At 39.9% G+C, this 14,933-nt stretch overlaps 1 protein-coding gene across 1 annotated transcript in view; it reads right to left on the bottom strand.

The window, feature by feature from the left end:
* Positions 1 to 14,566, bottom strand: part of LOC147672863 (ferric reductase 1-like) — a 184,475-nt gene extending 169,909 nt beyond the window's left edge. Inside the window, exons 1-2 of the mRNA XM_086947966.1 lie at positions 14,371 to 14,566; positions 4,979 to 5,115 (exon numbers count right to left, since the gene is read on the bottom strand). Of these exons, the coding sequence (XP_086804092.1) occupies positions 4,979 to 5,115; positions 14,371 to 14,566 (333 nt within the window). The remainder of the gene's footprint in view (positions 1 to 4,978; positions 5,116 to 14,370) is intronic.
* Between the last annotated feature and the right edge of the window lie 367 nt (positions 14,567 to 14,933).

Genomic DNA, 14,933 nt, shown 5'->3' with positions numbered 1-14,933 from the left:
GTTAGGCCCTCTTAAGAAAATTTGTATTTTGCTTTCCCAACTATAATGTTGTATATCTTTGTAATTGTACAACTGTTTAGCATGACTGTTTCGATGTGGGAAAGCTTGGGGTTTGAACAGTACGCCTAAATTGGTTATGGTGGCAAGCTATAGGTCCGATTGGCGTACTGTAAAAGTTATGTCCAATGTCATAGATCTCATCTGCTTTTTATTAAAAGTTGAGACAAAAGCAGACGCCTAGCTTAGTTATTGTCAAGCACATTTATTGAAGAAAGTAGATTTTTAACAGTGCGGTGTTCTCACATTGTGCTACAGGCAGGTATTTTGCAACACAGAATCTTGAAGATTACGGTAGACTTTTTTTTTGTTTTGGTGTTGGCCACCCACTCTGACAAACCCAGGAGGTTTTCACAGTAATGATTCTTGTTTGAGACTATTAAGAGAGGTTGTAAATGGTTTTCATAACTTTACATGATGGTTGCAAGTTTATATGCACTTTAATAGGCCTGGGATAGTTATGGTGTTAGGCCAGTGGTAAACACCATAGGTTTTATCGGTTTATATGGAAAGGTTATTCTAGATTCCATAGATTTGATCTATTTATAATAAAACATTTTGTCAAAGCCAGTAGGCCTGACATGCATATTATATAAAGCACTTGTTAAAGGCAATTAGCGTTTAAGGATGGATTGTTATTACACTGTGCTAAAGCATATAAGCAGGTATTTTCACATGCAAAATCTCATGGATTGCCGTAGTGGGCAAGGGTTTGGGTGGTCAACCCAAATAAACTGTAAAGGCTAGAACATTTACACTATGGTAATCCTTACCAGGCTTGATTATGAAGGATTTTATATTGTTTTTACTTCTAATTTTGCAGATGTTTGTACACCTGATGGCTGTTTTGTTGTTTTGTTGGAAAGCTTATATCCAACACAGTAGGTTGGAGTGGTTTATGGTGACAAGTAACAAAGGGTTATAGGAACCGTTGTTTAATATGAATCGCAATGATAAAGGCAGCAAGCTTGACATATCAATCATGAAAAGCATAACTTAAAGTCAAAAGGCATTTAGGAGGGATTGGTTTTACTCAATAGTAAAGCCTATGGGTAGTATTTTGCTGCATTGAATCTCAAAGAATACCATAATAGACAAGGGTTTTGGTCAGTGCTTAATTTGAGGCGGGTGTTTCCAATGCTCGGCACCAGCACTTAATCGGTTTCTGGTGCTCAGCATTAGCACTTAATTGTCATCACCACACTTAAGGCACACACATGGTGGCGCTGCTCATAAAGACGATCAGAACAGCGGTTGTTTAAGAATACAATATACATTTTAATAAATTGAATACCTGCCGCCCCAGCAATTCCTTTGGGGACGTGGAATAATCTAAACGGTCACACTTACAGGCAAGAGAGATGGTTTTTAGTTGTTTTGGTACAGTCATTGGCAGAGATAATGGGGAAATGGGTGGTGCAAGCTGCAGTAGCCTCCTGTTAAAGGCCCTGGTACTCCATATTTTACAAACTAAATACTGGTTTGGGTGTTTGTATTCCCTCAGACAAACCATGGGGGCAGAAGAGTTTCACTGTGAGAATACATGTTAGCCCCTCAAGCGAAAGATAATATTTTGCATTTCCAACTATAATTTTGTATACTTTTGTAACCTCATGACTGTATGCCTGGTGGCTGAATTGTGGTAAGGCTTAAGATCCACAGAGCAGGCTTGAGTTCGTTATGGTGACAAGCCAAAGATAACACCTATAGGTCTGATTGATAAACTACGAAAAGGTGTTTCAGATTCTGCAAATTTGATCAGTTTGTTAAGAAAAGTTATGTCACGCACTAAATATATCAGAACTACTGACTTTTTCATATGTTAAATCATGGGTCTCCAACCATTTAGTAATAAGAGCTACTTGTGTTGAATAACAAGCATCCTGAGTTACTAATATCAGTGTGATACACAAACAAGATCACATTAGTGGCTATTTTATGCCAGATTCCCAGCCCCGATAACTTCAGTGCAGGATTGCCAGCAGTAATGTAAAAAAGGCTTTGTCATTTTGGAATGCCTCTAGCAGGGTAATACATAAAACCCACAGCTGCGAAGCTGTAATAGGGTTCCAATGATGCATGATATCATTATGATTTACCATTCAAATATCAACTTTAAAAATATTTTGGATGATTTGGGTTCCGAAAAAAGCACCTCATCTCAAATACAGACTTTTCATTTTTGATATTACATACACTATTTCAACTCACCAGAATCTTCTAATTTAGAAGGATCAGATGCACACAGGGGTGTTTCTCAAAGGTAGCTGGAGAGCTAATGATATCTCACAAGCTACTCAGAGAAGTCTGCTTTAGAGCCAATGGGTCTTTATGGGTGGATTGTTTTTGCACCATGTTAAAGCCTGCAGTCAGGTATTTGGTTACATGAAAACGGAGATTACCTGTGTAGGGAAGTATTTATTTTGGTGTTGGCTACCTCTTTTGACAAACCTTACAAAGAAAAGATTTGTGCTGTAATAATTCTTCCTAGAATCTCTTTAGGAGGCCCGAGAGGCTTAGCGGTCTGCTGAGATTTTGTTATAAAACATTTCATTAAATCATACATCCATGTACTTAAATATATTTTCGTAGAGAAACAGAAGAGCTTTGAGTCCTCACTCGTCTTCCATTGGTCTATCTGGGTGTCGTTTACACTTCGCCTCCTTCAATGACAGCATACTGAATGGGGTAATGATTCAGTCCACATTTCTCTTGCCCTGTGATTTTTTTGATCAAATGTGCAGATCCACCTCAAAATGAGTGAGCTTCAGTAACAGAGCTGGTTGGCCAGTCACTTAGTTTTCAATTTTCTCGTTTTATAGTTTCCCTTTCAATTCTTTGCTTCCCATTTTATATTAATGTTTCTTAAGATGATACTACAGCTTACCAGGCATCGCTAACAAGGCAGTTGCTTGCCACTTATTTCATCTGAAGTGCAACCATTTTGGAATACAGTTGTTGATTGTGTATCATTGTTTTACCATTCTAAGGTAGCCAACACGGTTTAAAATGTTATGCCCATGCTTGAAGTTTGAAACAACGATACCCCACGCACAATACACCTGCAGGGCAAACACCTATTCTATGGTTAGTTTCGTTATTGCAAGCATGTTCCCCATTGCGTTTAAATGGCATGTTTTCATTTTTTTCTTGTATACTTCTAGTTTATCTTGCATTTGTTGAGTTTTAGGTGTGTTTTATTGTGGATGAATCAGAAGGAGAATGAAACTTAGTCCATGGATGGAAGAATGGAGGTCCCATTGCACAGATGGAGTGAAAGTTTGCATATATGATGACCTATTGAGAGCCTTAACCCATAAATAACACAAAATGAATTTCTTTCATATGCCAGACCTATTAGCATTTCCAATTGTATCTTTGCAGTTCTGGGAAAAGCACTGGAAAAGGCACATAAAATAAGGATCGATGTCCCTGGTTTATAAACTCATATGAATCAGAAATTAGAGCAAAGTTTACAGGCTGGCCAGGTGTGCCAGAATTCTATTAGTGGAATGCATAGAAAACAAATACAATGAATAGGGACGGGATTATGTCTTGCTGCTATGGATAGGGTGGGTAAAAGGCCATTTGGAAGAGAGTTTTCCAAGTCACTTCCTACAGTGTAATCTGGGTGTTTCTTTATGCTCTGTCTTCTATGTCCCTTGTGAAGCGTAGGACTTTTACTTATTTTGGCTACCAGATTAAAATTCCCCAGACTGACTTGTTCCAAAGGGCTTTCGAATGTGAAGTGCTCAGTGTGTTATTAAAATAATTTTTCCAAGTGATGAATCAGTGAGAAAACATGCTAAATGGTGGCTTTACACAAGTTTTTCTTGGTGTGCCACAGCTGGCTCGGAAAGGGAACTATACATTTTAAAAACGTATTGGAGCAGAATAAATTCTAATCAGATAGGCGTTTGGCTAGTAGAACTTGCTAAGTGAACAATGTGCCTAAATAAATTGCACTGTATCCTATCCAGTCAAAGGTTCAGCTTCCCAGGAAAGTGAGCAAACCTTAGTCAATAGACTGAAACAATTTTTCTTGTATGACTTAAGGTAGAGCTTTATCGAAAGAGCTTCCAAATTGTTAGAGGCATCGAACAGCATAAGTCACAGAAGTAGATTTCTGATGAGAAGAACGTACAATGACCTTGCAAAAGATCAAAGAAATGTAAACTACAATGTGTTCTCATATCATGCAGCAGGCAACAGCATGAATATTCAATCCTCAGGGTGGAGAGGGAGGAGGACAACATTCTGTGGGTTTGAAGAAAATCAATTCTATTAGGACATGTCATGATATCTTTGGAAGAGACCAAGATTTGGGGATTTTCTTTCAGATATGCCCTAACTTTGTAGACAAATTTCTCAGCAACCATACACCAGCCCCTATTTAAGATCAGTGTCTATGGTTGGAACATCAGAAGTAAATACAAAATTGCCCACGTCCCTCAACTAAATGTAAGCAGTGAAGTAATACTTAGCTTACGGGCTAACTAGAAGTGGCTCTCCCTGTAATTGCTGTGACCAAGAATTGAAGTTACTCCTTTAGGGTGATGTCCACAAGGCAGAAATATATCCAGGATTGCCTATTTTCTGAATAAGGGGTCAAAGTTTAGAGATGGGCAGCTAGTGAAGGTGCAGCATAGCAATGAATAACTGACATACTGAAAAGAGGCAATGGAATAACTATAAGCCAGCACACACCAACTTCTTTCTATGCTCCTGATATTAAATGTGTATTTTATGAATGTAGAATTTATCATTTAGAAATCCAACACCTCTAACAATACCCATCACCAAAGGAGTTGAATGTTGCCATTTGGCGTCTTACATTTAAGCCACATCATTGGTCTGAAGCAATAGAATATGCTTACTATATGGCAGCAAAAGAAAAAATTTGATTTGCAATGTAACCGACCTGCACATCGCCACATGTCAAAAGTTGGGACTCTTCAGGATCAATCAGCGTAAATGATCCAACTGCATCACCATCCACATTCTCAGCGTCACGTGCTTGCAGGAAAAATCCTTGAAAACGTGTCCCAGACAACGTTACTAAAACAGAAAATGAAGATATTAAATATACTAGAGATAATAAATGCATGATTATTAAAGATGATATGGATAGTAACAGGAAATTTGCGAAATCAATGAACCACTTTTACCTAAATCAATTAAGACATTAGTCCCATCTGATCCTTCTTTGTGATTTAATTATCGTGTCAAGTATGGGTCCAAGCACAGCCAATCATTTAACAAGGATATTCTGGGTCAAATCCCTTACAATCTACTAGATAATGGGGATATCCTGAACAGAGGTGTAGATGAAGACCACTGGCAGGGCCCAGAGCAGCGTATGCACTCTGTCTTTTATAAAGTGCCTTGGCACGACTCAACAGCTTTTTGCTAACACTCCAAAGGAAGCCAGAGACTTAAGAAGAGGAGAAGAGCGTGATTGCAAAATTCTTGATGTTTCCCTATTTCCTGATTAGTTCTTAAACTGTAGCAGTTCACATTTTGCCATTCATCGATATAGAGGTCAAAACTATCCTCCAAACCTTTCTTGAATCTTTTGTACACATTCTGCCCTTGGAATTACAGTCCCCAGAATAGTTCAAAGCCAAACAGTTGTCTAGAAGAATGTTTCCCCATACCAATAAGGAAATGGAAGATAAAGTTGGAACATATTCAATTAATCAAATTTTTCCCTGTAAAACGTATTTGTAATGCTCTGTATACGCATTTAACTTCTGGATATGATGGAGCAAGGATTCGCACATAAAGCGACTTGCTCTCATTCATGAACCTCGTCTAATGTATAATCATATTAATCCAATTGTTCGTCATTTATTTAGCATTTTCCCCAACACGCGGGTGTCCCCAAGAGGCTTGCCTGTGTGTCTTTTCATACTAACAAAGCTTGCACTAGAAGAAATGGCTGCTTCGCTGAAATTCAGTCTGCGCATGCGTCGGTCATACCCATGTGATGTGACGCACTCGCATTCTGGAGGGAATCTGTGCTCATGCGCACTGTTGCAAACATGGCCGCTTGTCTCTCACCACGCACTCTGCCTGCTACTGCTGCTTTCGCCTATCTGTCTTTTCGCACTAAACTCTAATACTATTGATGTTATAAAATAAGGGGTGTGTTTTTATATATCACGGTATACAGTGTGATCATTTTATGCATGATTCTAATTTGTTCTCGCTTACTTTTCATGTATCGCGTCTCTGGGGCTGGGAAAATCGGGAGCGGAGCCATACTTGAGGCTCTGCTGGGCACCGTCATGTGATCGGGGAGAAACTCTACTGCGCAGAAGCTGAAACAAGCCAGCTGGCTCCTGAAGCCCAATGCGCCTGGGAAGCATCTCCAAGAGACGGGATCTTACCTTGGAGCGAAGCAACACTGTTGCTACCTACTATGAACTGTATTGTCTTGCTGTATTCCTATGCATGGGAACGTGAACCCAAGGAGCGGGTAGGCAGAAATTATTCATAATGATGGGAACATTGAATTCTAGGAGGCGACAATGACCAAGTCACCTCTCCTGACTAATCATAATGTGCAAAACTGTCACTTGCAACATTGGTGGGTGGTCTAAGGGTCCCCAAACTGTATAATTACCCTAGTGTAGCTTAGGAAAATTGTCCGACTTGTCCGAGTAGCAGACCTGTCACTGACCCTACGAACTCTATAGGTGATCCAATCTTGAGTGCTGCGGATCACTCTGTCCATACTTTCCACAAACTCCTAGGGGTGGAAATAGTCTTAAGTGCTGGCGAAGCACTTTGCTGGGAAATTCGAAAAACCCAATCGGGGTTACTGGCGGATTACTTGCAGAAAAGGTGTGACGCAGGCGTTGCTTCCGAAGCTGTGGGTGTTGGTCGTACCCTGGTGAGCCCAGTCCTGAGCCAAATCTTGAGGGGTATCCTGTCCTGAATTTCCGTGAGCTGTACCTGCTCTCATTCTGGTATTCCATTCCCTGAGGGTCCTTATCCCCGTCTTCCCAACTGACCCGTGGCCAGGGTTGGTCTTCATTCTGAATTAGGTAATTATTAGTCTGTGGGTTTGCGTGTCTCTCTCTCTCTCTCTCTCTCTCTCTCTCTCTCTCTCTCTCTCTCTCTCTCTCTCTCTCTACTTTCTTAATAAAGCACTCTTGCCTGAGATATCGCTCTATCACCTTGAAATGCCAAGTATATGCGTTTGTTTCTTAGTTTTGTTCCACTTCTCTTCCCCCCCTTGTAGGATATCATTGATTTATCATATGTATTAGTGTGTTCCCAATTTTTCCCTTTCCTTTAGTATGGTTGCAGTGAACTTAGCAAGATAGCATAATAGCCTAGTAAAAACAAATGTTATAGGTCTCGTTCATATCCCATGTCCTAGTATAAACTTGCAGTGACTAGTTGGTTCTTAATATTCTTACCCAATAGTGTTCAAGTATACTCAAATGGTCCTTGCCTTAATACATAGTTATCTTTTGGTTGTGATCTTAATGCTTGATGTGTTATTTTGTGTTTTGCTAATTCTGACATATTCACTTTGAAAAATTTCTATACAAACTCTTAAACCTATCAGGTGTCTGTGGTCATTTTGCGGTTCATAGTGTGGACAATGTATTTTGGGTTATAAAGTGTATTTTCTTCTAGGACCCCTGTCACATTTTCCCTGCTAGCTCCTGATCCGTCTGGAGTAATGTGCCTGTGGTAAGTCAGGTACATGATCAGCAGTGGTGGGAAATCAACCCCGGATTACTCATAGTAGCGTGTATGAACTCACCCGGTTCACACCAAACGCGAGTCATTGGTTTGAATGTGCACGCCAGGGCCCAGTGCGTGTGAGAATCAGGAAACCCAGTGACCCGGGTGAACTGCGCGCTCTATCAGATACACGTATCAGGGGTCACAAGGGAAGGTAACGTCAGTTAATTAATTCTGTGTTTTTGACGACTCATAATAATTTTATGTTTTGCCAGAGTTAAATTGGACTTTCTATACACCAAGATATGTTTGGAAGGATGGCAGTACGTCTTCACAATGGGGCCTCTTAGAAGTTTTGAGTAGCCTCAGATGTGCTGTGACCATAGTAACAAATCTGCCCAATAATCTGTTTGCAGATATTCTGTCAAATGATAGCAATTTAAAATGTGTATTGTTGGGCTTTGACAATGTACTGCAGATAGTCGCTGAGCTTCTGATGTATCTGAATGGAGAAACCATCAACCGACACGGTTAGTGGCCATAAAATTCTGTTCACTGGGGTTCAAATACTATTTGTTGAGTTCTAGGACTTCTGAATTTTTGGTTGCACAAACCTGCCTAATGATTGTGTTACAGAAATCCTGGAACGTAGATATGAATTTTGGAACAGGGAATACTAACTCTGGCTCAAACGATGGTAGAATCCTTTTTTTCTAAGATGCAAGCAATTTGTTTTTTGATCAGGACTTCCAGAACTGCTTCTCAGTCCAAAGGTTACCCTAGCAAACCCACAATTCTGAAGTCGCTCTGACGGTTCTGCTGTTGTAGATGTGAGCTTGCCTACTTAGCTTATTCCCATGAACAGAATCTGCAAGCTCACAGATTCTCCCTTTTGCACTTGTATATCTGCCACTTGCTCAAGCTCCGAGTAAAAGAAAAACCTCCACTATCACCGATTAATGCTACCAATGAAGCCTGGGTAACATAAAAACTTTCAGTATCAGAAGAGTTTAGGCTTTCAACCTAGTCTCCTTTCTCCATTACACTGAAGATCTTTTCTGTAGCACTGGAGTGCTTGGGTTTGTCGTGCACAATGCTGCAGAACTGCTGCAGCATTAACAAAGTAAATAATACACAAAGCACAAGTCTCTTCTCACAGCTTCTATTTTGTAGCCCATTGCACCATCACTACAGCAGATTGCAAAGCCCTTTTTTCACACGCAAGGGAGGGCTGCCTCATACAAGAGGGCTTAGTGTTGTACCTTCCTCCTCTATACTTTTTCTCAGCCCAAGAGAGGCTGCAGTAATAGGCCCCAAAAACAAGGTAATACTGAAAGTCAAAAAGGGCTATCCCTGGAAACAATTGTCAAAGAAAGGAACTATTGCCCCAACTATTATAGCATCCACTGTCCCCAAGCACTCAATGTGTCAACTAAATCACTGGTCACAAACTAGATCATAACGTTTACAGTCTATTTTATTTGAAAATATATTAGTTAAAAATTCAGTAAGAATTCTATTTGAATCTACTGAACACATCAATCTAGAAACATCTCATAAGAAAATTTTACTTTTTTTTAAAAACCGAAGAAAAACATAATACAGTTTCATATGTAAAATAAAAAAAATACAAAAAGGACGACAATGCATATATATAGATCACATTAAAAATGAAGAACACAATACATTTCCCTAATCCACAAGAATAATCATACAGTATGTCGCAAATCAAACCGAACAAACAACAAAACCCCTTTAAATTCAATAAGGCACTTGATGTTGCTACGGATTAATCGATTCAAAAAACCTTTTTACAAATGTTTTGGGGTGCTTACAGTATAATACAATAAAAATATCTCAAGAGTCCCCTAGGTAAGTTTGAATTCTGTGCAAAAAAGTGCGTCAACGCGTTTCGGTTATGTAGCCCGTTGATATGGTCACACCTTCATCAGGACAGTTTTTTATTTGGGGCCTTCAAGAGCAAACCACCGTTTTCTCTCTGTGTATTAAAAGAGAATCAGTAAGTGCATGTATGCAGTTACATTTCAGCACCTTGGGAAATACACTATTCTTTGGTCTAATAGACAATGTCAATTTTCACAGACGCGATTCTAGGTTTGCGACTTTGTCTCTACAGCATATCGCTCATATTTCTCTTTAGTCAGTGCATGTTTGCCATCACATATCAACACTCTAAATTAATATACTATTCCCTGATTTCATAAACAGTACCTATATTCACCTTGATGATACTTAATTTGCGTATACATCTCTGTAATATGTCATTCACAAATCTCTTGTATATATAACGCGATGCATTTTATAAAATCACAGTGCTTACAGATTGTATCGTCTCTAGTCCCTCCATTATGGTATAATGGGTGACCAGTTTTACTGAATAAGAAAGGCCAGAAGTATATTTACTGACCTTTAGAATGTGTTATATGGATTCCTTGCATTCACCAAGTCTCACATTTCTTCATATATTGTGGGTAAAAAAGTCCTGTTGTGTAGGGGATTTAATATTAGATCTGATAGATAGCCCCCATTTTTGTATTCAAAGATTTAGGTATAAGTAGTTAGTTTAATATTACCTCAACTTTTTGGCCGAAAAAGACTGCGTGTGCAGTTCTTTTGTTCCTTAGCTTAGCTGCACTTACTGATTCTCTTTTAATACACAGAGAGAAAACGGTGGTTTGCTCTTGAAGACCCCAAATAAAAAACTGTCCTGATGAAGGTGTGACCATATCAACGGGCTACAACACCGAAACGCGTCGACACACTTTTTTGCAAAGAATTCAAACTTACCTAGGGGACTCTGGAGATATTTTTATTGTATTATACTGGAAGCACCCCAAAACATTTGTAAAAAGGTTTTTTGAATCGATTAATCCGTAGCAACATCAAGTGCCTTATTGAATTTAAAGGGGTTTTGTTGCTTGTTCTGTTTGATTTGCGACATACTGTATGATTATTCTTGTGGATTAGGGAAATGTATTGTGTTCTTCATTTTTAATGTGATATATATATATGCATTGTCGTCTTTTTTTTTATATTTTACATATGAAACTGTATTATGTTTTTCTTCGGTTTAAAAAAAAAAATTCTTATGAGATGTTTCTAGATTGATGTGTTCAGTAGATTCAAATAGAATTCTTACTGAATTTTTAACGAATATATTTTTAAATAAAAGACTGTGAACGTTATGATCTAGTTTGTGACCAGTGATTTAGTGGACACATTGAGTGCTTGGGGTGAGTGAATGCTATAATAGTTGGGGCAATAGTTCCTTTCTTTGACAATGGTTTCCAAGGATAGCCCTTTTTGACTTTCAGTATTATTAGTACCCTGTTCCCTGGAACCTGTGCAGTCTTCTCTCAATTTTCTCACCCAAAAACAAGGTAAGCAGAGCAGTTAAATTCCGGTCAGCACAGTCTTGAGTGGGCCGTAACCACACCCAGATTTCCTAGATGCTGGATAAATAACAAGTAGTGCATGCAATGATTCCCTTGCAAGGAAGCATTCACCACTTCCATCGCCCACCCTCTTCACTTAGTGCAGGGGGTCGGTGTATGCATTAATCCCCCAGAATAAGGAACACCGTGCAGAATTCTGCTCAGAAATTCCAGGTCCTACAAGATACTCTCCGTTGTGAAGTTTCACTAGAACATTCAGGAACAGTAGGAGGAGATTCCAGCTGGTATACAAAATTCAGGCCAGATGAAATCCTCACTGTAATTGGGGCCTAAAACTTTCTCTGTCCACAGAGGTGTTCATTCTCCAGCCCAGATGTTGCACACACAAGGTCATAAATCAGAATAAGCTCCGGCTTGCATCCTGCAGCCCAGCACTTGTATGTCTTGGGATATCCATCTTTCTTACTGCAGATGCATTGCCCTTAATCAACTGTCATAGCACTGTACATATGCACCTCCAGTCCCAAAGATTCAATGTGCTACGATTTTAAGAGCTCTAAGCAGCCCTCTCAACTCAGCACCTATCGTAGTCACCACAAGACTTTCAGCCTTTTCCACAAGCTCCCTCTTCTTTTCTTCCTACCCCAGAAAGTTACTAGACCTCTGAGGCTCTCCAGCCCGGCCACTAAGGTGCAGCCGTTTCTCAAGGTAAAAAAGTTAATTTTCCCTAATCCTTTATAAACAACCCATTTTCAGGTGGCATCTCCTCAGAATCGTTGAAGGTCTCGTTTTTGTGTGCATTCTCTTTTTAGTCCCTCAAATGAGCTGCATGCCATGGTCTTCCCTTACTCGATTCATGCGAAGTCAAAATCACAGACTTGGCCATGTAAACCCTTAAGGGAATGCTATGTTTCTAGGATGGATCACTCTCCCATGCATATTCCTTTTTTGTGCCACTTAGAATCAGAAGGGAAAAGGACAAGTTACATCCAAAAAAGCTTTTGTGCCCCACCGAGCTAGTCCAACTGGATAACTGTACTCCATGCCAAGGAGATGTGACATGCTTGGACCCGGTTGTCAATGCTTCGCATTTCAGGAGCCCCATGTTTTAGTACTGGTCGCTCTCTGGGTGTTGCGGGGTAAGGCAGGGGAATCATTTCATGAATTCCAAGGGCATTTGGAGAGATTTGAATTTCCTCACGTGTGACTGAGCTTTTCAGTGCTATGCAGACTATTCTTGTGAAACCGAAGTGGTCAGTTAAGGTGACAAGGAGTGGGGTGAAGAGGTCTGTGAGGGAAGCAGCTATGGAGCAAAGGAGTGCACTGGCAAGTGATTAGATGACAGATCGCACACAGGGGCAAGAAATGTCGCTCATAATGGGAAGGAGCAGAGTAGTGAGATGGGTCCAGATTAAATTCAAGTGCCTATATTTTTCAACATCTTGATAAAAAGATAATAGAGGAGCATTAATGGAGGACACTGTTCTTCGGAATGGAAAACAACATGAGGAAAATCAACTATGAATAGATAGCAATGATGACCTCAGGACAGAGAGCAGGCAGCATTCCCATACCACTAAGTTACGCCAAGCTAAGCACTCTGGCAGGAGAACAGTGACGGGCATCAGTCAGGAGACACTCTTTCTGACAAGGTTAGTATTTCCCTTCCTTCAATAGCAGGTGTGAGGGCAAAATAAGTATATGAAAAACTTGTTAAAATTTAAGAGCAAGTACTGAGCTATAGAATGTTATTTTAGACAAGAAAACGGGTAGACAGGATGTACCGTGTATGGATGAAAGAAACAAATATCACCTTCCCCATCGACACAGACTGTCCACATCTCCCAAATTCTTGCACCATTTTTAATGCACTGATTGCACTCCTATGCTCATTTTTACATTAGCAGCATTTGTATCTTATTACATCATATGCATCCATATATTCTTGAAAGCGTGCTGTAAGGATTCTCTCAGACACAAGGTGTTGGCAAGTCTAAGTCAAGGACTCGTGTAAATAACCCCAAATGTCAAACTTCCTATCTAAATGTTGGAACATGTTCGCAGATTCGTTTTTCGGGTTCGCAGATTCGTTTTTCGGGTTCGCAGATTCGTTTTTCGGTATTGAAGCTCCAATCACATTTTTTAGGGATAGAGGAAAAATCATTTTCTGGAGAGTCTTTGATACCCGTTTTACAACTGACGGTCACATTTTTGCTAGATTCAAATAAATCAAAAAAAAATAGGAGGGTTACTGAATTGAGCTGAGGAAGTTATACGTAGCAGGCAGGAGAAAGATTACCCGTACTTGAAAACAACGCAACTTCAGCATTACGCAAAAGCAACAGATAGGACAGGAATAGAATAGACCTAAGCACAGTCATGGAATTTCTGATCACTTTAATGATAGGTTTAAAAAGTGTGATTTGAGGACCGACTACCAACCAATGACTAATTGTGCATGACTTTATGACTGTGCATGACTAAGCGTTAGAGTGGTGGTTTAGGTTAACCCTGAGTTGTTAAACAAAACAAGGCGCTCGCCCTGAAGTACCTAGCACAAGCCTATAACTAATTTGCCTTGATTCGATACCTTCTTTAGGTCTTTACAGAATATTTTTCCTGGTACTGTTCACACTTCCATGCATCTGACACTTCACAACTGCTGCGCCTCATCTACACCACTTTTTCAGCAAGGAGCATGTGGTGACTTTGTTGGGGAGCCCTAGTGGTTCTGGGTGCCTTGGAGTGTGCTCGAAGACCAGCTTGGCCAATGGAGCAGGAGCATTCCACTTAGTGCCATCAGGTGCCTAACACCACTACCCAAGTTGGCAATCCCGGGTCATGGGATCAAACCAGAAGCTCCTTCAAAGAAATCTCAGAGTTAGTTTCGAGTTGTCTCTCTGAGGCCTCCCGATCCTAACATTATAGTTCAGCCATCAATAACAGACATAATACAGATCACCACCCTTCTGCAATAGTTTCAGTTGGCTGGATACTGGGTAGGGCTGGAAGTTTTGTGCAGCTCAGGGAAGAAACATTTAAAGCAAAATGGACCATAGTCTGTCTTTCACATCCAAATAACACTTTGTTCATCGTTTCAATAAAATACCAAACGCTTTTGGACAAGATAAAAATGACACACATTATGTAGACAATTTTAAAATAAGCTTAAACTTTCATGTAAATACTTTACCTTTAATGCGGCTCCCTGGCTTGAATACACTCGTGTCCACTGTTACATTGTGCAAGGGGGAATCTTGCTCTCGATGCCCATGTTGAGGGCGCATGCTACCGCAAGCACGTGTTACTTTTCCATTTGCATAGCCAGCCACTGGGTCAAGGAGGATGACAAACACGGCAAAGATTAAAGCAGGCTGCGGAGGTATCATCTATATTGGAGAAAAAAAGTATAGCAAATCAATTCACAAATACAGACTGGTAAAAAAGGCAAAACAATTGTTTGTAATGTCTACAGTCCTCTCTATTCACGAAAAATGTCAAGTTAATTTATGAGGTGTTATTTGCTCTCCTTCTTATTCAAGAAGTCTGGCAAAATTTCAAATGCTTCTTTCACAAAATAAAATGTTCACATATCCGGTCTTTGTAATAGTCATATGGTTGAATTTGAGCAGGGGTCTGCCGGAATTTAGCACTGAAAATGATGTGAAAGCACCTAGACTTAATCTAAGATGCTTTAATAACTATCGATTCGCAATGCCCTAAAGGTTGTGCATTTCGTATTAAAGACCACCAGCA

The sequence above is a fragment of the Lissotriton vulgaris genome, unplaced genomic scaffold (assembly GCF_964263255.1).
Source record: "Lissotriton vulgaris unplaced genomic scaffold, aLisVul1.2 SCAFFOLD_471, whole genome shotgun sequence".
Classification (NCBI taxonomy): Eukaryota; Metazoa; Chordata; class Amphibia; order Caudata; family Salamandridae; genus Lissotriton; species Lissotriton vulgaris.
This window is presented reverse-complemented; position numbering and strand designations above follow the sequence as displayed.